Source organism: Polyergus mexicanus, unplaced genomic scaffold (genome assembly GCF_030449975.1).
Source record: "Polyergus mexicanus isolate NDT 795.1 unplaced genomic scaffold, iyPolMexi1.0 SCAF_16, whole genome shotgun sequence".
In the NCBI taxonomy this organism is placed as follows: Eukaryota; Metazoa; Arthropoda; class Insecta; order Hymenoptera; family Formicidae; genus Polyergus; species Polyergus mexicanus.
The window spans coordinates 5,584,365-5,611,727 of NW_027223336.1; the positions used below are offsets into that span (position 1 = coordinate 5,584,365).

The 27,363-nt window shown below is 30.8% G+C and overlaps 1 protein-coding gene and 1 long non-coding RNA gene across 2 annotated transcripts in view; one reads left to right on the forward strand and one right to left on the reverse strand.

The window, feature by feature from the left end:
- The window catches only part of LOC138940307 (calcium/calmodulin-dependent protein kinase kinase 2), an 89,930-nt gene that overhangs the window by 48,466 nt on the left and 14,101 nt on the right, over positions 1 to 27,363 (reverse strand). The window contains exons 2-3 of the mRNA XM_070309087.1: positions 26,472 to 26,887; positions 14,510 to 14,576 (exon numbers count right to left, since the gene is read on the reverse strand). Coding sequence (XP_070165188.1) covers positions 14,510 to 14,576; positions 26,472 to 26,502 — 98 coding nt within the window. The 5' untranslated portion in view covers positions 26,503 to 26,887. The remainder of the gene's footprint in view (positions 1 to 14,509; positions 14,577 to 26,471; positions 26,888 to 27,363) is intronic.
- LOC138940309 (uncharacterized) overlaps positions 1 to 27,363 on the forward strand; it is a 160,154-nt gene that overhangs the window by 33,387 nt on the left and 99,404 nt on the right. The gene's annotated exons all lie outside the window — the stretch shown is intronic.

Consider the following 27,363-nt stretch of genomic DNA (forward strand, 5'->3'; position numbering starts at 1 on the left):
GTTTTGGAAAGTTCTCGATGTCAGCTACAAGAATACTAAATAAAAAATGAGGGGTTTCCATTTAAGATTTTAAAGTTGACCTTCACATGACCTTCAAATGATTTTCCAAGGTCAAATCATTGTCACCATCTTATGACCCCCTTGAAGCCACACAACTTTTGTTCGAAACTTTTTTATGTCAGATTATTGTAAGTGCCTTAAAAATCGTGGCGACCATTACGAGGACCACCCTGTATATATCTTATCTAACAATCCACGCAAAGTTTCCTTAGCAAAACTCTATCGGATACCGATATCACGATTTGAGCATACATCAACTTTTCGCATCATTTCGAAATTACACACAATTTTATTAAATGGAGATGCATCGCGCCCACAGATGCATATATTTTCGGAGTGCGACATTTTTCTCGACTGCGCATCATTTTTCCATGTAACGTCGCTTCGTTTCATTTACCTAACCAGCAGACTGAATTAATGATGTATCATCGCCGACTCGCTCGTTGGCGACCGTCGAGGCAAACCAATATTGCGATTCGATCGATCCTGATGCACGTTGCATACGCGAAGCACGTTTTAGACTATAAACGACACCGCGAAAGAATACGTCGTCGGTTCGTGGCAAAGCCGTTCTAAATTAATCACGTTCCATCGGTTCAGCGTTTATCTCTATTCCATATTCTTCTCAATCGATTACATCCTTAAAAATCCGTTTTATTTGGTAAAATTATTGTGCTATAGAAAAAAGAGAGTACTATCTATCTAAAATGTCTATATTCCTGTGTAAATAGAGTTAAATTCGTCTGGCCGTCAGTTTGTTTGTTCAGTCACTATGCAAATATACCTAAAGCGATTTTCGATATACTACAGAAAATATTCTCATCTTTTATGCTGAAATTTCTGTGTACTGACAATGGGATATTATTGGATTATGCGAATCTATGATTTATGATTTAAATGCCTGTGGATATTTTAACGAAATTATTTTCAAATTTGATTTTAATATTTAAAAGCAAAGTTCTCTAAAACGTTTTTATATTTGCCATGACGATATATAGATATATCTTGGATAATTAAATTTTAAATTTTGAACTACAATCTTCACCTATTCTCGCTTATGGTTATTATGCGAACGCATTTACGCGCTACAATTACTTCTAGTGTTTAATTTGTATTAAGTATTTATAGCGCAAAATCACTTACGCATTCAGGTCAGATCTATATAATACGATAGTAACGGCTCAATTAAACATGGAGTCAATTAATTAGATTGAACAATTGACTAGATTATTCGGTCGCATTGCTAATAGACGTGTTTGTTGTGTGCACGGTCTATGATCGATATGTGTATCGTGTGTGTATTTTAATTAAATGCTGTTTAAATTAAGAAGATATCCATGATCTTGAATTTTCTTTAATTTACAAATTCTTAGCATGTTTTAAAGAAATTTTTCTATGGAAACGAACCTTATTTTTTAATATAAAATATTTTTTAATTCGCAGATTATTAAAATAATTCGCGCGTATAATATTTAATATACACAATAGTGAATATAGAATCGTATAAATAATAATAATAATAAATCATTATAAATAATAATAATAAAAGAAAAAAAAAATACTAGAAAATGTCAATTATGTATAACAAATTTAATATGTCAAAATCTGTATCTGGTGTTAAAAAGGAATTTACATTTATAGGAATATTTAGAGTTTATTTTCGATATTAATTTCAACATATTTATCCCGATAATTGCAACATCGTGGTATTTATTGAATCTTTTTTTTTTTTTTTTTTTTTTGCAACTTATAGTATTATCGTTCGATAAAATGAAATATCGTTCCATGAAGAAAATATGCTTCCGTATATCGATATATCATATTTTTAATATAATCGACTTTGTAATCCATGCGTATCGACACGGCACATTCTCTCTCCGCAATTTGCCGAAACAACCGCAAATTAATCTCATTAATTGACGAGGATGTTCACGGTCGATGAGTTGCGCGCGACGCATTTTATCGCGTTATACACGATCGCGTACGATTCGGGGCACTTTTGGATCGAATTAATGATGTTTCATTAATTGGTCACGATCGGCATATTACCGATTGCATGTATGTATTACGGTGAAATCGGTCACAGAGAGTGAAACTTGGTTACTTGGTTACATATAATGCTCTGCAACTGAGCGGATGTTAAATTTTCGAAGCGCGAATTAAACATGTCGGGATTATCTGATTTGACATTTAATAATTTACGATAGAGAAACCCCGCTGATGAATTTATCAATTATATTGCTTTTTTTATTATAGAAAATATTGAATATTATTAGGTGTACAACTTTGCTTCCGCCGTTTTCCTATAGATGGCTTTAGCGGTAAGTAGTGGTCGAAATAAATAGATCATAGACGTCATGCGATAAACTTGGGCATCTGTCAACATAATCCCATAGAAACATTAGTCGATTTGTGTCTGCGTCATAAAGTTATTCTCCATTGAAAATGTCAGTTTACGAGCCAAATTCTCGTCATTTGCGGGAGGTTTTAATTTTCTGCTTCAATATGAAGAAATCTGCAGCTGAGGCTCATCGAATGCTCTCAAATACTTATGGTGAAGCCGCTATTGGTGAAAGAACGTGTCGTGAGTGGTTTGAACGCTTCAAGAACGGTGATTTTCACGTCGAAGACCGGCATAGCGGTGGAAGAGAGAAGGTTTTCGAAGATGCAGAATTGGAGGCATTACTTAACGAAGACTCGAGTCAAAGTCAAAAAGAATTGGCACGATAATTGGGAGTGGGCAATACTTTGAATCATAAATGTATAACCAGTTTTTTACAATAAAGCCTGGAATTTCGGAAAAGAAACGGCGGAAGCAAAGTTGTACGCCTAATATTTTAGTTACGTAAGTAATGAATGAAAGAGAAGAATATTTATATTCATGAAAACAATAAATTTTGAATAGAATAAAAAATTATCTACGTAATAAAATAGAGAAAAATAATTTACATTGCAATAATCATTTATTATTCGAATTGTTCGCTTATTAGCTTTCAATGCCTACTTTCAGATACATTAATTAATAACATTTTTGGAAAATGATTAAGATAAACATATACATCAAGATATATTTTATTTATAAATTATATTATACATTAAATTATATTTTAAGAATTTCCAAATAATTTACTATGAATAATGAATTTTTATCATTTAATTATTCTTAATTTTTTAATTGAATCTTCCTCGCAATCGTTTTGTAAAAAAATAATGTAATGTAAATTAATTTTTGCGTTTCAACTATAGATTTAGCGTATTCTTTTGTAAAGATCTATTTAATTCTACTTGTGCTATAGAAAATAAATCTACACACGCAGACATAATTTCAATCATATTTATTTAGAAATTATCAGAAATTCCTTTTTTCGCTCTTGTGCATGAGAATCTTTTACCTGTGAGAAGTTGATGTCTTTAGTAACTGCACACGCTTCCAATTCGTATCGACCTATCGTTATAATTTATCAATAATTCACACACACTCATGAATCCATCATTGGAGTTATCCTTTTTTCTCTGACACTGAATGAACGTTTCAAGGGCTTTCGATACTTGATAATATCGATACACGCAAGTTGCGCGCGACATTTAATTGGAAGGGATCGATCACTGGCGAGTAAAGTTTCGAAGAAAAGAAGAAAGAAAGAGCCGCACTCGCGCACTTTATTTCCGATTCTTGCTTCGGATACTGGAGACACGGGCCCGCTCTCTCAGCCGTATTACTTTGAGCTTCAGTCGTCGACTACATGCAGCTCTCGCGGAGTTTGGACCGCGTGCTCTTCCCACCACCTTCTCCGCTCACATCCTCGTAACCACCACCTTTCGGACCGATACTCGAGTTGTACATCGTATCCGCCCGCTCCGCTCTGCTCCGATCTCGAGTTGCGTAATAATGACGGATAGGGGAGAGAGAGAGAGAGAGAGAGAGAGAAAGCGTATGGAAATGCAGCAGCATCCGCGATGGAGCCCTGCTACCTCGCTTGATGCGGAAGAATGACTACGCAAAATAATGTTTTCATTCCGATACTATCGACTATTCTCTTAAGTATTCTCTTGGGGAGATTTTGCTGGCGTCAACTTTTGGATATTTTTTATTATGGTAATTTATTTTTTGTACTTATATTTAATAAGTGATTTGGAAAAAAGCGTATAGATATTTCCGGACAATTGACACGTAGACGATGAATAAGCGTGTTTATCTGTAAGCGGACTCGTGTTTAGCTTGCAAATTTATTATTCGGCTTTTTGTTTTGGGTACCCTCTTATGACGCTCGCTCAGTTTATACGTGCCTGAACTCGTCTCTGATCCACAATGAACTTGTGGATCGTAGAAAGTGGCGTATTCGCAGGATCATTCGACCAGTCTGGCCTGCGTCATCATTGTAACGATATATGCTTATGTGGCATACGTGTATTGAGACATATACAGGATGTTAGAAAAGTTTGGAAACGGTCAAATATCTCGAAAACGAAACTTTTCTGAAAAAAATCTTTCCAACCAAAGTTGTAAAGCTCTAAGTGACGCATTATATAATAATATTAGTATGACCTTAAATAGTATCGTCGAGGTCATATAAAAATCATTTTAAATTTTTTAAATGGAACCCCCCATTTTTCATTACATATTCTCGTAGCTTATCTCGAGAGCTTTCCAAAACACTATAATAAAGTATTTCTTTCATTAAGTACTTTTTGAGTTATTTTATATTTTAATCTGACATATTTTGATATAAAAAATTAAATATTTCGTAAAATATTCAGTTTTCGATAATCTTACCGTAATACTTTTATATACAGAATAATGAGACAAATCAATTAGAGCCAAAAAAAAAATAATAATAATAATTGTTTAAAAAAATACATTGTAAATAATTTTCTTAAAAACAATTATTTTTTATACTAATTGATTTGCCTCATTATTCCGTACATAAAAGTATTACGGTAAGATTATCGAAAACTAAATATTTTACGAGATATTTAATTTTTCATATCAAGATATGTCAGATTAAAATATAAAAGAACTTAAAAAGTACTTAATAAAAGAAATACTTTATTATAGTGTTTTGGAAAGCTCTCGAGATAAGCTGCAAGAATATGTAACGAAAAATAGAGGGTTTCGTTGAAAAAATTTGAAGTGATTTTTATATGACCTTGACGATGCTATTCAAGGTCATACTAATATTATTATATAATACGCCACTTGGAGCTCTACAACTTGAGTTCAAAACATTTTTTCTCAAAAGAGTTTCGTTTTCGAGATATTTCACCGTTATCCAGACTTTTCTAACACCCTGTATGTATAGATGCGCATCTGGGCTCTTAAGCTTCTTATGTTTGGAGAATATAGTTCTTTTTTTATTCGACGATATACGGATATTATTTTTGTGTATCTTCACATTTGCCGAAGACTGTTTTGTCAATATAAATACTTGAAGAATATTTTAAAAATTCTATTGACAATATTTTTTCCAACTTCACCTTCGAATAATTTTTTAAAATTTTTACGAAGGATGCGGAAAGTTTTCGAAAAGCGAGGATATGTTTCCCTGCGTAATTCTCTCTGGTGACTTGGAAGTAATTACTTCGAGGATTCGCGAAAAAATTGCTTTAGAACGCACGAGGAATATGAAAATGCTTGACGTGGTAAGAGTGGTTGCGCAGTTTCGTTAGAAAAAAGGTGATAATTTACAACTTTGACCTTGTTGGCGATATGCCATCGTAATTCCTATGGAAAACACTGTTATTATTGCATCTATTATGTCGTAGCGACATAAATTATTCCAAGACATCCTGTTGGCAACCACTACGGAGAGCTTGTCCAATTTAAATTCTTCATATTTAAGATTGCTCGCCAAACACGTATCGATTGTTAATCATGCAGTTTATAGTGTTCGATTTTCTCACGCTTAATTTAAAAATATATAGGAAATTCTTATTTTATAAAACTATTAAATGGAAATATATATAAAATTCAAAATATGTAAAAAAAATTTAATAAAGTAATTTATTTATATAAGTTTCACTTTTCTATAAATTAGGGACAATATATAATATTATCCCTAATATTATCCATAGTGCTGTATACTGTATGTGAAATGTAAAACGAAATATTTGAAAGAAATAATTTAAACATTGCACGATTGCAAATGTAATAAAATTACATGTTTAATTATACATATATCAATATACAAGATATTATATAATATACAACTGTTTAAAACAGAAAGCCACTTGAGAGATCGTTAATATTTAAAATTCCGACGAAACTGCGATCATGTCATCAAACTAATATATCGTTTCTCATTTACATACGTGACTAGCAAAACACGCCAGATGCTTCTGAATTACTTCCGTGTGCGATAATTATTAACGTCATCGCCGCAAGCTTCCTTTTGCGTCTTGTAAACAGATGATCTTGTCGCTTTGTAATATTATAACAGACTAACGATCATTTTATTGTTTAGTTGTAAATCGAGTTTTGAGGAATAAAGTTTTTAACGTTTCATTTTTGTAAATTCTTAATATGAAACTTGAAAATACTTTTTGCCATGCTGCAAATGAAAAAGTTTCGGAAAATGTTGGCCATTCGTCCAATCGAACCTCGATATATTTCGAGCCAATTCCAAATCTTGTCGAAGAATATGTTTCTGCAGTTTCTGCAGTTTTAAAGGAACTTTGTTTGCGAATAATCTTGCGTGCACTTACGTATACAGAATATTTTATATATTTTATATGTCTGACGATATATTTGAAATTATTCTTAATGCGTATGTGTGACAGTTTCTAGCAAATAACTCACTTTGCGCATTAGTACTGATATATTGCATAATATACTGAAGTTTGAAATCTCCAAATTAAAATAATTCAAAAATATGTGCAATTTTCCCAACGGAAAGTGTATAGGAATTTACGTGCAATTATTGAAATTTAACATGAGAAATGGAATACAGTTTAATGTTATTATACAGAATAAAATTAATTAATATAATATCAACTAAATAATTTTATAGCAATTATTTTTGTAATAAAATGAAATATATCGAAGAAAATTTTCGGTACAATTTTTAAATTTATATTAGTTAATTTAAACATCGTATTCGATTATAAAGGTTATATGACAAATTGATATATTTTTATTACATTTTAATGCGTAAGCAAAGAGCATAAAGTATCTTGGAAAATCCTGTACGATTTTTTTTATCATATATGTGATAACTTTTTTTTGCCTTAATATTAAAAGTGAATATAGATTCCAATTTACCATTATTCTCCATTTTTCTTCGAATAACCGCGATCGCGATTAATTATAACATTGTGAACGATAAGGGATATTAATGTCAAAGAGTGCTCTGAAGGAAGTCGATCAATTCGTTGTTAATTATTAATTTTTGAAGGCTTAAATGAAATAATCCACTAATAATTCATCCATTCTACGAAATTTAATTTTCACGTCCTGGCAAAACTCTTTTAAATTAGACTCTCTATTACAAAGTAAAAACGATATTATATTCTCCGCGCGTGAAAGGTAGAAGTGTGCATCACAATGCACACGTGTTCATAAAATGAGATATTTTAAAAGATCTCGTGTTATTTTAGTCTTTCTTGGTCTTATGAAAAAATATGAAGTTTATTATTATATAACTTTTTAATTAAACTGGAATTTGTTTTTTCTTATTCATTTATTTGTTTTTCTAATATTTTATATTCATCTATTCAGGGTTGGGAAAGTTACTTTATAAAAATAACTCGTTACCGTTACCGTTATTTTTTCTAAAAAGTAACTCGTTACCGTTACTCGTTACCAATTTTAAAAAGTAACTCGTTACCGTTACAGTTACTAAAAAGTAACGAGTCGTTACAATTTCCGTTACTTTTTTACAATACAAACTAATAAATTATTTTGCATAAGAAAAACTTTTAAAAAATTGTAAGCAAGATTTCATTCAAGGTTTATTACAAAATAAATGATTAAATTTTATCGAAATTCTTTATTAATTTTTAATAAAATTTGTTGCTCCATAGTATCATCATTTAAATGCCCTCTTTGTGGTGTTAATACAGAGCCACCGATGCTAAACATTCTTTCTACAGATGCACTGCTTGGTAGAGCTGTATTATATTTAATAAAAAGTTTTTTAAGTTTTGGATAGTCAAGTTTAACATTTCTATATTACAATTATTTGATTTTAAAAACCGTTGCAATTCTTCTTGTTCAGATTCATTTTGCACCGTTTTTTGCTCAAAAATGAAAAAATCATCGTGATCGTCAGATTTTCCAGCTTTTGGAGAATTTCCAGTTGATCGGATTCCCAATAAATCCTCCAAGTAATTTTCAGCACGTTTTCTTTTTTCTCCGGTTAACCAGTTTAACTTAAATTTTGGATGTAAACATGCTGCTATTATTAATTCTTTTGTTTCAAATATTGTAAGAAATCTAAAATCAAATATAGTAAATTAAGCGACATTGTTTATTTTATTGAAATTAATACTTTTGAATCAATAGTTTAAAATAAAATAATATTTTTCAATTAAATCCTTATTTAAAATTAAATAACATATGTATTAATCAAATTAATAAGTTACCTTTTATTTAAACCTTGCTGAATAGCTTCAACTAATGAATGGCAATCTATAAGGTCAGATTTATTGAGATTTTCTAATTTTCGTTGCAAGGTATTGTACTTAGAACTGGTAGTAAACGAGAGCTCTGCTTTTCCGAAAAGATAAAGCTCTCATTGGATATCGCGCGTCGCGTCATCGCACTGGTCTGCAAGAGCCATAAGTTGATCAATCACATTCAAGCATTTTTACAACATAATAAGAATGCTAATTGGTCGATTTGCTTACGGCTTTACGGTTAAGATAAAAATTTTATCACGCACAATAGCAAGAATAATATCTTAAATAAATCAAAAAATTTGAAAAAAGTAACGATAAAAGTAACTGTTAAATTCGTTACTCGTTACCGAAAAATGTAACAAAGTTACTTTTTCCGTTACAAATAAAATTTGTAACGCCATTACCGTTACAGTTACCGAAAAAAAGTAACTGTAACGGTAACGGCGTTACAAGTAACGCGTTACTTCCCAACCCTGCATCTATTATAATATAATATATCTAATTAATGACTTTGAAAATGGCAGAATGGAAGTATGATAATAGAGTTTGTTGCAATCTTAATATAGCTCTAAAATTTGTCGGTATATTTGTACGTATATGTCAAAGCAAAAGATAAAGAGAAAGGCACAAGGAAGATAGTAAGAGTCTGATGTTCTAGAATTTGATTTCATGCTATTCCAGCAAGTAGCGGTTTCTCAAATGAAAGCATTTGCTATCTGAACGGAAACTTGAATAAGACAAAAGAGGAGAACTAGTCAAAATTGTCACAATTTCAGTCGGAAGCGTCGAGATCTCGTTTCGGCATTCGAATTTTGTGTATTTTACGGTAACAGTAGTTTCATGATTCTTTGCGATTCTTTATAACAAATTGAGAAATTATTCAGTATTAATTTTGAAGCGTATCTTTTTTACCAAGAAATATCAGGCGCATAATAAAAAAAAAAAAAAACAACATTTCAACGTCTATCGAATTTACAACCAAAATCATGGAATACTTTCAACTTTAATATGATGATTGATAAAGGGTATTTTCAAGATTTAATTTTATTTAAAATACTTTATTAATTTTCTAGCCATAGCTACTTATATTCGAACGAATTAAGATCATTTTGAAAGGAAAATTTTCCATACGTAAATATAAATTTGGACGAAAGGATAAATTGTGTGTCCGCGTTTCTCATTCTTATTCTTCACGTGGTGCAAAATTGTCATCTATATATATTTAAATCTTTTCATATAAATCTTTTGTAATGATATTGAATCGTATAAACAAGCTCAGAGGGAATGCAAGGAATTCTTGAAATCGTAATAGAAGAAATCAGATATTGACTGGATCAATTTCCATTGGAGGGCATTCTTTGAGGAAAATGCGAAGTTCTCGAATAAATTCCGCGCAAATTGCGATTTTTGAATCTGGCATATTGTGCGTTGATATATAAAGCAACGCTCCATTTGCTACAGTATATTTTCAAGTCACTACATTCTAGCAAGATTTACCTGGAAGTTCGTTTGCCTTTGGCGTTTTGGAACAATCCGCTTGCAATGTAAATAGACAAGTTTTTTGGCAAAGATGAAAAATTTTTAATAAATTTATAAATTTTTATGACACAGATGACATGAAAAATGAACGAATTATTAAAGAAAATTGGCGGACTTAAGTCCATTACGTCTTTATTAGTAATCATGTTGAAGGATTTTGATACATTTTGTATATGAAGCTGCGAGACATAGAGGCGAGAATTCGCATTTAAAATAGAAAAGGTTCATCTGAGATTGCCAGATGTTGGAAACAGGAATGAGTTATTTTCGGTGTCGCGTTTCGATTTATTTGAAAAATAATGGACGAAAACTCGGCGATATCCGCGCGTTATGGGCGTATGCGTCGGATGCAGCAGGACCCATCTGTAGCTGAAAAGCTCGCTTTGATGCGCTCTAGCGAACTAAAAACTCCACAAACCAATGCAAGCTTAACGGAGCAAAAACTGACGACTTTCCGCGCGCGCGGTTAACTTCCGTGCATTCTTCTCCCATGTTTCTCTATATATTTTGTCATTATTCTATCCTTTCTTGTAGTCCTTTTTCAATTCTTTTATCTCTCATAGTCATCAAGTTGTCGAGATTGACTGCGAGATGATTCTTTCTCAGAACAGAATTACATTTCTCGAAGAAAATAAAAGAGAAGAAAACGATAGAACGTCATACGTGAGTGACATTGAATGTCACTTATATATAAAACACGTATGTACTGTTTTATAGAGAGTGATATGACGAAATATATATTTTAATGCATCAAAGATGCGTCTAAAAGAGATCGTTGGCTGAAATAAATTTGAATAATCATCTTTTAATGATTATTTTGCAGACTTTTGCAAGTCTATAAAAGTAATTATTAGGTGTACAACTTTGCTTCCGCGTTTTCCTATAGATGGCTTTAGCGGTAAGTAGTGGTCGAAATAAATAGATCATAGACGTCATGCGATAAACTTGGGCATCTGTCAACATAACCCCATAGAAACATTAGTCGATTTGTGTCTGCGTCATAAAGTTATTCTCGATTGAAAATGTCAGTTTACGAGCCAAATTCTCGTCATTTGCGGGAGATTTTAATTTTCTGCTTCAATATGAAGAAATCTGCGGCTGAGGCTCATCGAATGCTCTCAAATACTTATGGTGAAGCCGCTATTGGTGAAAGAACGTGTCGTGAGTGGTTTCAACGCTTCAAGAACGGTGATTTTCACGTCGAAGACCGGCATAGCGGTGGAAGAGAGAAGGTTTTCGAAGATGCAGAATTGGAGGCATTACTTAATGAAGACTCGAGTCAAAGTCAAAAAGAATTGGCACGATAATTGGGAGTGGGCAATACTTTGAATCATAAATGTATAATCAGTTTTTTACAATAAAGCCTCGAATTTCGGAAAAAAAACGGCGGAAGCAAAGTTATACACCTAATATATATTTTATTAACGATAAGATATTGTGCGTATGACATTTGCACACATCCGTGTATATAAGTATATAAATAAATTTTTCATAAGATCGTAAGTTTTTTTTAATTACTAAAATTTATTATTTTCCATATCATATGGAAGAATAGTGTATCGTTATATGTGTTTTAAAAATAATAGAAACTTTTGTAATTTCATGGAATTGTTATCGAGATTGTGGCGACATAAATGTAAATACATTTAGCGACATCCCGTTACATAGATCTCGTGGGAAAATGGAATGTCAATAATGTCATATCGTAGAGTCGCTGAGATTTTGCGATCAGTATTTTGGAAAAAATATCTCGTTATTCACGGTATTTGTTCTTTGATACTGTTTGCATTTTAATTTCCCTATAGAGAATAAGAGAGTTTTTGAGTATATATATATATATCTCTTAAAAATATTATAAGTTGAAGTTTAATATGCAAATAATTTGTATATTTTCTATAATGCTGCATATATAATGTATAGTACAATACGAAGACGTGTTTTGAAATTTTGCGTATGTAAATTGAAAGTGGACAAACTTATTATTTGTGTGAGAGAGAAATTTTTTATTAATCAAAAAATTATAAAAATTGATTGGTAAGCTTTCGAAAATTGTCTCCATTATGTTCTATTGATATATTCTGAAATGGATGTATTTTGAGTAACTTCAAATAAGAATATATTCGAAAATTTAAATTATATTAATAGAATTTTATGTAAGAGAGATATTAACAAATTCTTAATATTTTAATTTAATAATGCAGACCGGGGGGGGGGGATATAACGCGCATATAATATATTAACAGTATTAGATATTAGAATGAGCAATACATACGGAAATACAAATATTATAAAACTTTTAATGACGGAATTCGACATTGACACAGCTGTCCGAGATTTCATGCTTCTTCTATCTCGGACAATAGAAGTATCTAGAATGTAGGCCTAGTATTGCTCAATGCATATTGTTATCATTTTATATTGCATGGAAATAAATGTGATTCCGGCAAGAACGACAAGTAATAATAAAATAAAGGAGAAGAAATATGGGAAAAAATACGAGGCGACCTTTCGAGAGAAAGAGAGTTAGTCGATCACCATCGTGCTCGCATCGGTTAGTCCCGCAAGATTCAATAATTTAAGCAGTAATGGCCTGGCCATCGATCGACTGGAGTTTAAAATATCTAGCGTCGTCCGTTCTCGCAATTTTCGCTTAGTTTTCTTTTCGTAGCTCGCGTAAATACAATATATACTCTATACTGCGACAGCGATATTTATCGATGTCATTATATTAGAAATGAATGTTTATTGACGAGTAGTTGTGTTTGTTAATTTTAACTTTTTTTGCACCAATACCTCGCGATGCTTACGAATTTTCGAAATTTCTTCCTGGATCGAGACATCGAATGGTCTATTAAAAGACTTCTTTGACGAAAGAAAGCGAATATTGAATCTTTAACGCGGAGACGATGTCAAAGAACTCGGTGTGGTTTTTGTCTTTGACGAGGGCAAAAGTGCAATTATTTAGACACAAACCTCTGGCCGCCTTGGTACATATCGATCGTCTTCGACTGTGCGGTTAAAAATATCTATTCGCATGCCGTGATACATTATGGCAGTTTGGGCCGTCTTCCTTGAACTTCCTTTTCTTCCTTCCTTCTCCATCCAAGTACAGGACGATAGTGTCGAAGGTCGGATTTAATCAATGTGCAGTTTATCATCGAAAATAAGATGTGTTTGTTTCGATTGTAAAATCGAATGTAAAATCTTTGACTATAAAATCTTAGTGTTGAAATCATCGTTGTCACGATTGATCTCCTGCTCTGTTTCATTCTATTAATATTTATGACGGTTTATTTGTTTGAGTCCTGTTTTTCATTTATGATAAAATGATACATAAATTATCCGTAAAATGTAATTTGTTTATTGTTTTGCAAAATTATAATTTAATACTTTCTCTCTTGGTTGATAATAAATATATTTTAAGTGGAAATATATCATTTAATAGCATTACGATTTTTCTAAACTTATAGAAACGAATTTTAGTTAAATCCGATCCGTTTATACTGAAACTGGGCTAGGCATAGATTAATATATAGGGTGTAACAGAGCGCCAGAGTGTCAACAGTTTTTTGAGGAAACGACGCATTTTCGTAAAAAAATGTTTCATGCAAAAGTTGTAGAGCTCTAAATGGCGCATTATATAATAATATTAGTATGACCTTGAATAGCATCGTCAAGGTCATATAAAAATCACTTCAAATTTTTTCAACGAAATCCTCTATTTTTCGTTACATATTCTTGTAGCTTACCTCGAGAGCTTTCCAAAACACTATAATGAAGTATTTTTTTTATTAAGCACTTTTTGAGTTATTTTATATTTTAATCTGACATATGTTGATATAAAAAATTAAATATCTCGTAAAATATTTAATTTTCGATAATCTTACCGTATCTTACCTGTTATGTGCAGAATAATGAGACAAATCAATTAGTATAAAAAAATAATTGCTTTTAAGAAAATTATTTACAATGTATCTTTTTAAACTTTTTTTTTTCCACTAATTAATTTGTCTCATTATTCTGTACATAAAAGTATTACGGTAAGATTATCGAAAACTGAATATTTTACGAAATATTTTATTTTTTATATCAAAATATGTCAGATTTTTAAAATTATCCTGAAAGACATTATGACTGCATGGCCAATTATTACTCAATTAATTACAATTTTTTTTTATGTAAAAATGTTTTTTTAGAGTTTTTAAGAGTTATTTATTAAGGATTGTAATTTTTTAAATTACTTGTTCTTAATTTTTGATTTAACTGCATCCATTGAAAAAATAAAGTTACTTACTTTGGAATGTCACCAATTCGCGGTGGTCGATATTTTCGCGGCGTGACGTCACTCCATACATTGCAAGCTGGAAAATTAAGAAATATTTGAATAAAAATGATAACGATTTTAACGATAATATTAAAATACGTGCAAGGTATCAGATAATAATTTGAAAGAATAGCTTTGCTACATATTTTACACTCCAAATATCATTAAATGACACAAAAAGACAAATAAAATTACGTTAAATTTGCAAAAGTACACATTTGCCTCTTTTCAATAAACGCAAAATGTGAAAAACTTTTCAAAAATTAATTTTTTTTTTCTTTGGAGCAGATGGCATTGTCAAAATAAATCACTTTACAGTTCTGTGCGGATCGTGAGCCAGGAAATTTTTTTTTTCCTTTTTTGGTAGTCAATTGGAAATCAGGTCACTGAAAAACAGTGAATATATGCACGAAAAAATGGAACCTTTGTATATTGCGTTCGCGATCGAAACGATTCGCGATGACAGGAATTTGCGTATTGAGAAAAACTCTTTGGTTTTTTGGCTGGTGCGCTACTTCGTGGATGTGTCATCTCTTTTCCATCCGTAACAATAAAATTATGCGAATCACAATTCAGTGAGCTGAGCAAATTCTCGATTTTCTTCTATGATCGAACTTTTTATCCGGACATCGAACATAAATAATTGCGTCTTATTTTATATTTGTTCTCTTATTTCCATATGTATCACAAAATTTATCGATTGTTGAAACATAAAGTATGTTATAGGGTCAAGTCATCTTTAGATTTTGTAATACTAGTAATATCTAAGTAATATCTATATATTTTATAACAAGACCATTAATTTTTTTATCTAGTATAAAAAAACATTTAATTTTTTTTCTACCTATTTTTTTCGAAAAATTTATTTTTTGTAATTCAATTTTATATCGAATTATAGTTTAGTATTTCCCTGAATTTTCCATGAGTTATCCATGAATTTGCGCGTATGTTTCTCTAAAATTTGCAATAGAACTGGTAATGCGAGAGAAATTGAGTTTATTGTTAATCGTTGAGTTTAACACTTTGTATTTCGATAATATGGAGATCGTTTAATTGCCGAGTGTGCTTCTACGAGATGGTAATTCTTGAATCGATGAATAATACATTCACAAAAATTTATTTGCTTGACGTATTTATTGTGTGAGTGAAGCTGACGCATCATTTAAAATTCAGAAATTATAACAAATGATAGCTTTATTTTTAATTCTGTAGCTCCTGATAATTTAAACAAATAAATTGTAACGATAAAAATAAAAAAAAAATATGAATTTTCATTAAATATTATATCAGCTTCACACATACATACACATATATTTATCGATTCGAGTTAAAAGAACAAGCAATTTTATTAAACCAAAATTGAGTTTACTATAATATAAAAAAAGAAATTATCTTTTCTGTTTGTGAAACAGAAAAGGTTTATCTCAAAATTCTATATTGCAGTTTTTAATTGCGCTTTTTGTATTTCTCTCTCGATGTGCAATATTTATAACAGATTTATTTTCATGCTCATATTGTTTGTAAAATACGAGCATAGGATTTACAGATCACTAATTTTTCTAACGGTTTGTAAAGTAAAAAATCTCGCGGATCATAAAGCTTTTTACGAGCAGATGAATAGGCGTAATATTGAAAGAAGAAAATAAGAGGAAAAGCCTCGGGTGAGTTTAATCGAATCTCTAAGAATATCGCGCTCCAACGGAAGGTTCATCTTGATACACGAATGACATTTGCTAATTATAAAGTTTTATAGAATTACGACATAATATCAATTATGCAGGCGTAATCGAGTATGCAATTAAATCATTTAATTTTTGCAAAAAATGCCGCAGTTTTTCTCTGAAATACTCCAGCTATATGCTATCTTATTAAAATATTTAAATTTATGAAAGAAATTTATATTATTTTTAGGGGATATATATTTTTTAAATTGTTATTAAAAATTTCCCATATTTATTGTTTGTTTTCAATCCGTGTATGTTTTTTTGATTAGAAAAATATCGCATTATTCATAGTTTAATCGAGAGAAAGGAAAAGAGAGAGAGAGAGAGAGAGAGAATATTTATAAAATATTTAATCAAAATGGAGTTTGTAAATACTGGGTGTCCCATTTTAAAGGACCCGCTCAAATATCTCAGAAACACTGCGTTAAATCGAAAAATGTTTCAGACAAAAGTTGTTTGGTTTCGAGGGGGCCATAAGATGGTACCATTGGTTTGACCTTGAAGAGTCATTTGAAGGTCATGTGAAGGTCAACTTTAAAATCTTAAATGGAAACCCCCATTTTTTATTTAGTATTCTTGTAGCCGACATCGAGAACTTTCCAAAACACTATAATAAAGTATCTTTTCATTAAGTACTTTTTGAGTTATTTTATATTTTAATCTGACATATTTTGATATAAAAAATAAAATATTTCGTAAAATATTCAGTTTTCGATAATTTTATCGTAATACTTCTATGTACGGAATAATAAGACAAATTAATTAGTGCAAAAAAAGAACAAATAATTGTTTAAAAAAATACATTGTAAATAATTTTCTTAAAAACAATTTTTTTTTTATACTAATTGATTTGTCTCATTATTCTGTACATAGAAGTATTACGGTAAGATTATCAAAAACTAAATACTTTACGAGATATTTAATTTTTTATATCAAAAGATGTCAGATTAAAATATAAAATAACTCAAAAAGTACTTAATAAAAAAAATACTTTATTATAGTGTTTTGGAAAGCTCTCGATGTCAGCTACAAGAATACTAAATAAAAAATGGGAGTTTCCATTTAAGATTTTAAAGTTGACCTTCACATGACCTTGAAATGATTTTGCAAGGTCAAATAATTGTCACCATCTTATGGCCCCCTTGAAGCCACACAACTTTTGTTTGAAACATTTTTCTCTTCCGGGCTTGGTTTTTGAGATATTCGACTGGATGGATTAAAATGAGCCATCCAGTATATGACGCGTGTATGTTTGCGAAAATCAGTAATTGGTAAGTTGAAGTTGACGTAGAATTTGCTGCAAATATTCTTCTCATTACTTTGTATAAATTATGTGTATTGCGTAGGATTATAAATTACAGCAATGTGTGCATGCTGTGTGCAAACACATAAGCAATCAAAACGTTGTTTCATTGACATGTGCATTTCAAATATGCAAGTTTGCAGCTTGTCTTTTCCGCAATATTGCCATTGTATGTTATAGTGCACGTTAAATAATCGTTCATTTTGAAACCATAATTTTGAAATACTTTTTATGCTACTATTATTTTTTTAATGAGTCTTTCTAATGCTAATATTAAATGCATTGCATCTTCGCAGTGTAGACAGAGCAGTAAAAAAAGACAATTTAATCTTCTTCTTTCTTGATAAAAGAGATCAAATTGAAAACACGGCCTTATAATTATTGAAATGGATAAGTCTATTTAATCTTGGAACGAGACTAATTTTATAAACTATAAACTGAAACTTTGTCGCCACAGTCAAAAATTTGCTATCAATTCCGACAGTTTAAATATTTTTTTTATGGGAATTATAACAGCTGATAATGAATTTGTGAATATGCGATAATTAATATTTAGTAATTTTCTTTTTGTATTATAGTTTGTATTTCTCTTTCATATTCACGAGCTTTGTTATACTCTTTAACCTTTTTAAACAGATGCATTCGAAAGAGCTTTTATTTTTTTGATATGAATTCATTAAGATGTATTTTATTAATTACAATATTGATATATAGATCTAATAGAATAATTAAAATTTTATTTTGAACGAAGGTTATTTAAAAATAGAATATTTCATATATGTATATATATAATTTGGATCTCTTTTTAAGCTTTAAAAATGAATTTTGTATTATATCAAAAATGAAAAGAGAAACTTTTTATTGATTCAATTGAAAATTACGAATTGTAAATGCTTTTTCGAGAATATGTAATTTCTGTGCTCTTCCCATAGTAACATAATTTCCACGTATGCGAGACTAATTGCGTCTTTCCAGGACGCGAAGGTCTTGACATAACCGCATCACTTTACAATAATTTTATTTCTACTGACCCAATGTCCATCGGGGAGTCGTGAAATTTCATTACTATGTGCTCGGGCGATAATTAATTACTAGCCGGTAGGAGTCGTGTAATTTTGTTTCATCGACGCGACATGAGAGAAACGTACTTGCTAGCGAAGTTTGCCGTAACGGCAAACTTTAAATCGAAAATTATAACGATTTCGTGACGGATTATTACGGGCTAAATAATGTCGAATTCGATTACTTACATGACATGATAATAAAAGAGAATTTTTCAAAGGAAAAATTATATTATCGTGATTTTTCGTAATGTTATATTATAACCATTAATACATTGTATCATATTTTGTTTTATTAATAGTTCAAAATTATGACAATAACAATTACTTTTATTATCTACCATAAGATCGTAAATAGAAGGCAAAAAAACATTTTTGCAAATTAATTTTCCTTTTTTTCTTACAAAACAAAAAAATTTCTTTTTAATTTTTGAAATATTAAACAATGTGTGCTGTGCTGTATAATTTTATCATATATATTATATATACAATATATATATATATTCCCAACATTATTTAAAAAAAAAAACAATAATTTTATAGAATTTATAAATTTTTGTAATATTTTAGTCTCTGCTTATTTTGTTAAAAAATTTATATCCGAGTATACATATATGTCTTATTTTTGAAGAGTCTTCCACTATCAAAAATATATTGCATTTTGTGAAAGAACATTAGTAAAACGCAACACACATACAGGAATTGTATAAAAGTTGTAAATTTAAATTCCGTGGATTTATGCAAAATAGATGACACCATTTCCGGACACATTATAGTGCATTGTATCATCCTTATAGAAAGAGTCCTCTTACGCATAGGCATGAATCTCGTTAGGAAGAGATAAAAGATTCGATAATATAAAATTTGTCACGCTATTATTACAAGGTTATCTAAACGTTAAGCCCAAACATGCGGAGGCTTTTATTTTTGATTATCCGCTTTTATTCAAGTTAGACGGCGAGTGAATCTTTTCGCATCCTTCCTTTCTTATAATATAATATTTAATATTCTTTTCAACCATTGTTTTTAGCAACTGTCATCTTTCCTCACTTTTCTTAATTAATTAAGTAACTGAGGTGTATTAACGAAATGATCGTAAACAAACAGATAAGCATATTTACTTCTTATTTTAAGAATTTATTTGTGAATCACTGTATATAATTCTCTCAATTTTTAATATTATTTTTATAATAATATTTTACTGACATCCTTTTAAACTCTCTTTACCGATTTAATAATAATAATAAAGAGTTTTAATGACAATTTTTAATGCAAACTGAAAAGCTTTAACGAAAATTACAAAAAAATGATTCATCTTCGTAAAATATAAAATTAGGTAAGATTCGTACGCGCAATTTTCGATCATGATAGAAAAAATACATTATATCTTACGCGGAAGTTTTTAAAAAGCGGCCGGAAATTTTCATGAAGGGAGTATGCCGGATGGAGGAAGCCGGCAATCCGAGGAAATCTGGATGGGAATGCAAATGTGAGAGGAGCCGGTGACGATGCAAAACTGCGCGGTTTCGTGATCAATTATGCGACAGACGATTCGTAAGCACGTGGACAAGTCCAATTGTTAAATTGTCAAGAGATCGGGAATTGGCGGCTGTGCATCCGTATTATCTCGCGGCCACGTATCCTCCTTTCTGGTTATAATCAATTCTCGCTAACTCGTCGACGCGCCGGCAAAACCGTCCCGGTGACACCCGATATTGATCGAGAGAACCGAGTAAACGAAGCGTCATCTCGTCGCTACTGTAAGTCGAATTTCTACATGGAACTCATACTCTTTTTCTGTTTGAAATTTGGATATATTAAAAATCAATTTCAATTTTTTCCCCATGTAAATCTATAATTTATTTCTCAACAATATACAGGGTGTCCCATTTTAAAGGACCCACTCAAATATCTCAGAAATAGTGCGTTAAATCGAAAAATGTTTCAAACAAAACTTGTGTGGCTTCAAGGGGGCCATAAGATGGTGACAATGATTTGACCTTGGAAAATCATTTGAGGGTCATGTGAAGGTCAACTTTAAAATCTTAAATGGAAACCCCCATTTGTTATTTAGTATTCTTGTAGCTGACATCGAGAGCTTTCCAAAACACTATAACAAAGTATTTTTTATTAAGTACTTTTTGAGTTATTTTATATTTTAATCTGACATATTTTGATATAAAAAATAAAATATTTCGTAAAATATTCAGTTTTCGATAATTTTACCGTAATACTTCTATGTACAGAATAATAAGACAAATTAATTAGTGCCAAAAAAAACAAATAATTGTTTAAAAAAATACATTGTAAATAATTTTCTTAAGAACAATTTTTTTTTTATACTAATTGATTTGTCTCATTATTCTGTACATAGAAGTATTACGGTAAGATTATCAAAAACTAAATATTTTACGAGATATTTAATTTTTTATATCAAGATATGTCAGATTAAAATATAAAATAACTCAAAAAGTACTTAATAAAAAAATACTTTATTATAGTGTTTTAGAAAGCTCTCGATATCAGTTACAAGAATACTAAATAAAAAATGGGGGTTTCCATTTAAGATTTTAAAGTTGACCTTCACATGACCTTTAAATGATTTTCCAAGGTCAAATCATTGTCACCATCTTATGGCCCCCTTGAAGGCACACAACTTTTGTTTGAAACATTTTTCGATTCAACGCAATGTTTCTGAGATATTTGAGTGGGTCCTTTAAAATGGGACACCCTGTATATAATACGATGGACATAATCAAAGTGATTATTTTTGCAATTAATGTTTCCGTGTAATTAGATAATTAAAATCATTTTATTAAAAGATTGTAGTGTTGCTTAACACGAGACATGTATAATATATTATTAAGTAAAACTGATTATAAAGAATTAGAGAAAGCGTATATCGAGGTAAAAGAGTATACTTAAGTTGTCGAATCTCTTATAACGTGAAGAATTTTAACCGCGAGAAATGACAATATATTACGAAGATAGAAAAGAGACAACGAGTGGCTAAGCTATTTTATACACGGTTAACCGATAGCTGTCAAATGTCGTTTTGCGCATATTTTTAATATATCAAAATATGTGGGCAACGATAGCTATCGGTGTATAGAATAGCGATTCTAGGATCCGCGGTGTTTAGTCGATTAAAATTTGCACTTTTTCGTTCTGCATAAAATCGTGCCATGAGAGAATCGATAAGAACCGGACAGGAAAACAGCAATTTAGAGATGCATGAAAATAAGTGCGATAAGTGATGCATCGAAGTGGTGATGAAATAAAGGCAAAGCTATGTGTAACCAAGCTGTGCGAAAGGATCGACAAATTGACGTGCTATTTGCGTCGTGCCCATTTATGCACCTACGTACTATCTACCTACATCTAGGAAATAATTTGTATTGATCGATGTTGCCTATGGGGAATTAATTAACCGCGAGAATATCAATTTAGTCTTGCGGATTTTGTTATGTGACGAGTTATAAATATCGCAACGAATAAATGTATTTTATAACGCGCGTTCTCTCATAAGTTTTCCCATTATCGAACGTGTCCGCGAATAATTTATTATCGAATTTATCGAAGGAAACAATTTTTACACAATTTTTTCGATGCAAGAAAATCCTGTTTATGTCACGAAATAATTATCTTAATTAATAAGATTCATCCGGAGAGAAGGCTTTTCTTCATTATACGCATATCAGTAATCTGAATGAAGTTGCGTGCGTATTATATCGCTGTACTTTTCAAAGGATGCGGGAGGGAAAGCCTTAAAAGCGCGGTATGACATCAGGGAATATACGATGCTAGCTACAATGGTGATGGGAACATGGACGAAGGTTGAACGAGAAGAGAGGAGTGTGTTTGCCATTTACGATACAGACGATTCGCGGGAGTGCTTTTTGCGCGACGCTGCAATTGCGTCGCCTTTGGAGATCTTCCTAAGTGTAACGAGACCTTGACACTTCGTCGGAGAAAAAGCGAGCGAGCGAGATACGATTTGCTCGGATGTCAAATTGCCGCCTTTTAACTAGAAATGCAAATGCGGACGATCAAAGCTTGTGGCTTTTGTACACTTCTTTCGTTTGCGTGTTCAAATTCAATCGTTAAAATTTAACAGGGTTGGGAAAGTTACTTTATAAAAGTAACTCGTTACCGTTACCGTTATTTTTTCTAAAAAGTAACTCGTTACCGTTACCGTTATTTTTTCTAAAATGTAACTCGTTACCGTTACTCGTTACTAATTTTAAAAAGTAACTCGTTACCGTTACAGTTACTAAAAAGTAACGAGTCGTTACAATTTCCGTTACTTTTTTACAATACAAACTAATAAATTATTTTGCATAAGAAAAACTTTTAAAAAATTGTAAGCAAGATTTCATTCAAGGTTTATTACAAAATAAATGATTAAATTTTATCGAAATTCTTTATTAATTTTTAATAAAATTTGTTGCTCCATAGTATTATCATTTAAATGCCCTCTTTGTGGTGTTAATACAGAGCCACCGATGCTAAACATTCTTTCTACAGATGCACTGCTTGGTAGAGCTGTATTATATTTAATAAAAAGTTTTTTAAGTTTTGGATAGTCGTTTAACATTTCTATATTACAATTATTTGATTTTAAAAACCGTTGCAATTCTTCTTGTTCAGATTCATTTTGCACCGTTTTTTGCTCAAAAATGAAAAAATCATCGCGATCGTCAGATTTTCCAGCTTTTGAAGAATTTTCAGTTGATCGGATTCCCAATAAATCCTCCAAGTAATTTTCAGCACGTTTTCTTTTTTCTCCGGTTAACCAGTTTAACTTAAATTTTGGATGTAAACATGCTGCTATTATTAATTCTTTTGTTTCAAATATTGTAAGAAATCTAAAATCAAATATAGTAAATTAAGCGACATTGTTTGTTTTATTGAAATTAATACTTTTGAATCAATAGTTTAAAATAAAATAATATTTTTCAATTAAATCCTTATTTAAAATTAAATAACATATGTATTAATCAAATTAATAAGTTACCTTTTATTTAAACCTTGCTGAATAGCTTCAACTAATGAATGGCAATCTATAAGGTCAGATTTATTGAGATTTTCTAATTTTCGTTGCAAGGTACTTAGAACTGGTAGTAAATGAGAGCTCTGCTTTTCCGAAAAGATAAAGCTCTCATTGGATATCGCGCGTCGCGTCATCGCACTGGTTTGCAAGAGCCATAAGTTGATCAATCATATTCAAGCATTTTTACAACACAATAAGAATGCTAATTGGTCGATTTGCTTACGGCTTTACGGTTAAGATAAAAATTTTATCACGCACAATAGCAAGAATAATATCTTAAATAAATCAAAAAATTTGAAAAAAGTAACGATAAAAGTAACTGTTAAATTCGTTACTCGTTACCGAAAAATGTAACGAAGTTACTTTTTCCGTTAGAAATAAAACTTGTAACGCCATTACCGTTACAGTTACCGAAAAAAAGTAACTGTAACGGTAACGGCGTTACAAGTAACGCGTTACTTCCCAACCCTGAAATTTAATATGCAGACACACATATGTTTACTCCGCTAATCATTATTTATTACCTTAATACGTTTAATGCCGAATTAAATTCGTATACGATGTATTTCACAAATATTCCATCATGTAATTTGAAAAATAGAGAAGAGAAGAAAGAAATGTGTGCTAAATTATGATATACTGTAATTTAGAAGAGAAATAATTTTTTATCCCTTATTGGACTTTGAAGAGATCTTTATTCGACAATATTAAAATATTAATGAACAAGCAATCGATATAAAACTTATATTTTGTTGTAACACACTCTAGGAAAAAGTATGTTTTTTTTTTTATTATTAGCATTTTCGTAAAAAATTCAAAATGACAAACAAAAATCCAGGAATTTATTTCGGATGTCAGAAAGCTATACTCTTGTTTAGTATTTATGATCACGGTGATCTGTGTTACATCAATAGATCGTGTGTGATTATGCGTTTGAGAGATGATGCGTTTAGATGGAGTTTTTTTTTGGTTTCATTAAAAATTTGTTTGTTTAAAAGTTCATCATTTAATGTTTATAATTTGTACTACACCAGTGTTTGGAAATGGAAAAATATACTTTTTTTTTTTCTCTGAAGTATATTTGTATAATGCAATAATTCACGTTCAAAGTAATGCAAATTAATTTATTAATCATTATCATTATTAATTAATAAAAAAGAAGATAAATAAAAATTGCTCATAATTTTAATCTAATAAAGAGAATCTTAGCAATGAGCAACAAATGCTGGCTAAAGTTACTCTTTGATAAGAAAACGGTATATTTAAATCTTGTGATTTTGAGTTTATAATGAAATTCCTTCTGATGCGGAAGGAAAAGAGCAAATTAGACTACTCATCCGTCTTGGCTATTACCGCGTACTTGCGGTAAGATGTAAATGTTTCTGTATACTTTTCTATAAGGGTCGCCAAACTTTTATATAAGTCAAACTCGGAGATAAAACTATTAAACTGTATGCTCTAGACTCTAGACGTTGTCAGACGAAGTATTACACAGTGAATGTTTTATCAGCGCAACAGAGTTTCGAACTCTCTCTCTCTCTCTCTCTCTTTGCAAGCCAGCTACTTTTAAAAAGATGTTACAAACTCAGTGGAAAGAAATGTAACTTAGCTTTTTCCAGAAGCGCAAGAGAATCGACATGGATATCGCATTTTACAACTTCTAAAATATAATTTATATTTAACTTACGGAAAGAAGTTATATACATGAAAGCACATAACAAGATATTTCAATTTACTTTATAAAACACTATTCTATATTAATTGAACATATATATATAATGGGTGGCCCATTTTAAAGGACCCACTCAAATATCTCAGAAACACTGCGTTAAATCGAAAAATGTTTCAAACAAAAGTTGTGTGGCTTCAAGGGGGCCATAAGATGGTGACAATGATTTGACCTTGGAAAATCATTTGAGGGTCATGTGAAGGTCAACTTTAAAATCGTAATTGGAAACCCCCATTTTTTATTTAGTATTCTTGTAGCTGACATCGAGAGCTTTCCAAAACACTATAATAAACTGTCTTTTTATTAAGTACATTTTGAATTATTTTATATTTTAATCTGACATATTTTGATATAAAAAATTAAATATCTCGTAAAATATTTAGTTTTCGATAATCTTACCGTAATACTTCTATGTACAGAATAATAAGACAAATCAATTAGTATAAAAAAAAAATTGTTTTTAAGAAAATTATTTACAATGTATTTTTTTAAACAATTATTTGTTTTTTTTGGGCACTAATTAATTTGTCTTATTATTCTGTACATAGAAGTATTACGGTAAAATTATCGAAAACTGAATATTTTACGAAATATTTTATTTTTTATATCAAAATCTGTCAGATTAAAATATAAAATAACTCAAAAAGTACTTAATGAAAAAATACTTTATTATAGTGTTTTGGAAAGCTCTCGATGTTAGCTACAAGAATACTAAGTAAAAAATGGGGGTTTTCATTTAAGATTTTAAAGTTGACCTTCACATGACCTTCAAATGACTCTTCAAGGTCAAACCAATGATACCATCTTATGGCCCCCTCGAAACCAAACAACTTTTGTCTGAAACATTTTTCGATTTAACGCAGTGTTTCTGAGATATTTGAGTTGGTCCTTTAAAATGGGACACCCTGTATATAATGAATTAGACATATAGACATTATATTATATTAAGAAAACATTGAACTATCGCGCGCTATTTTGACAAATCATGCTTCGTCAGACATACCGACAAAATGAATATTATCGATTAATGCTTCAATTAGTGCGTGAATAATTTTCACTCACCTTCCATGGTCATATTATCTCCGAGCTTCATTTCGATACATCTGTCCTTTCTTCTGCATGTTCACGCGTCGCTTATTAAACGCTCGTTAATAGAATTGATCGACTGTGGTTGCCAAAGTTTCATTTTGTTCTCGCTTCTTCATAGTCTTTACTTAATTTTGTTCTCGATTCAATTACTTTGCTCATCGAACTTTGTTTATCCGCGAACACTTGTCGATTTATCGCGAACGCTTACCACTCGGATTTGTAAATCGAACAATTCCTTCCGCGACTAAACTCATTGCTAAATAGTTGTATTTTGATTTTCCTCGTGTAATAAAATTATTGCTTTGCGAAATTAGATCTTTGAATTCTTCGTGCCGAGTACATTTCGGATTTATCGTCGATAATGTCTGGAAGGGACGCTTCGTTCGTTTCTGAAAAAGAACAAAAATAGACACGCGTTAAAGTTTCAATGTTAATTAGCGAGAGATTGCAGAACTTGATAAATTATATTTGAAAAACAAAACATGCTTGTTAAATGCTTTGTAATTATATTTAGGTAATGTAATTCACACACATCGCATACGCACATAACGAGAACTCTGCCCATTCTGTGCTCGATAAAACAATACCGTACAAATTTTAAAGAGCAACTTGTACTGACGGTTGATAGACTAGGATAATAACTATAATACAGTAATTCAGCAATTTCATATATGGACATCTATATCGGATATTAACTATAAAGTTTAAGGCCAAAGATATGTGGCTGTTGACCTTTCGAGCAGGATAAGGAATTGATTATTATCGCAGGAGACGCAGGTGTTTTGGAAGAAAATATAGCTCACGTGCCGACAAGATAACGTTATTGCTTTTGATGTATCAGTCATATCGACGTCGTGAAAGTTAT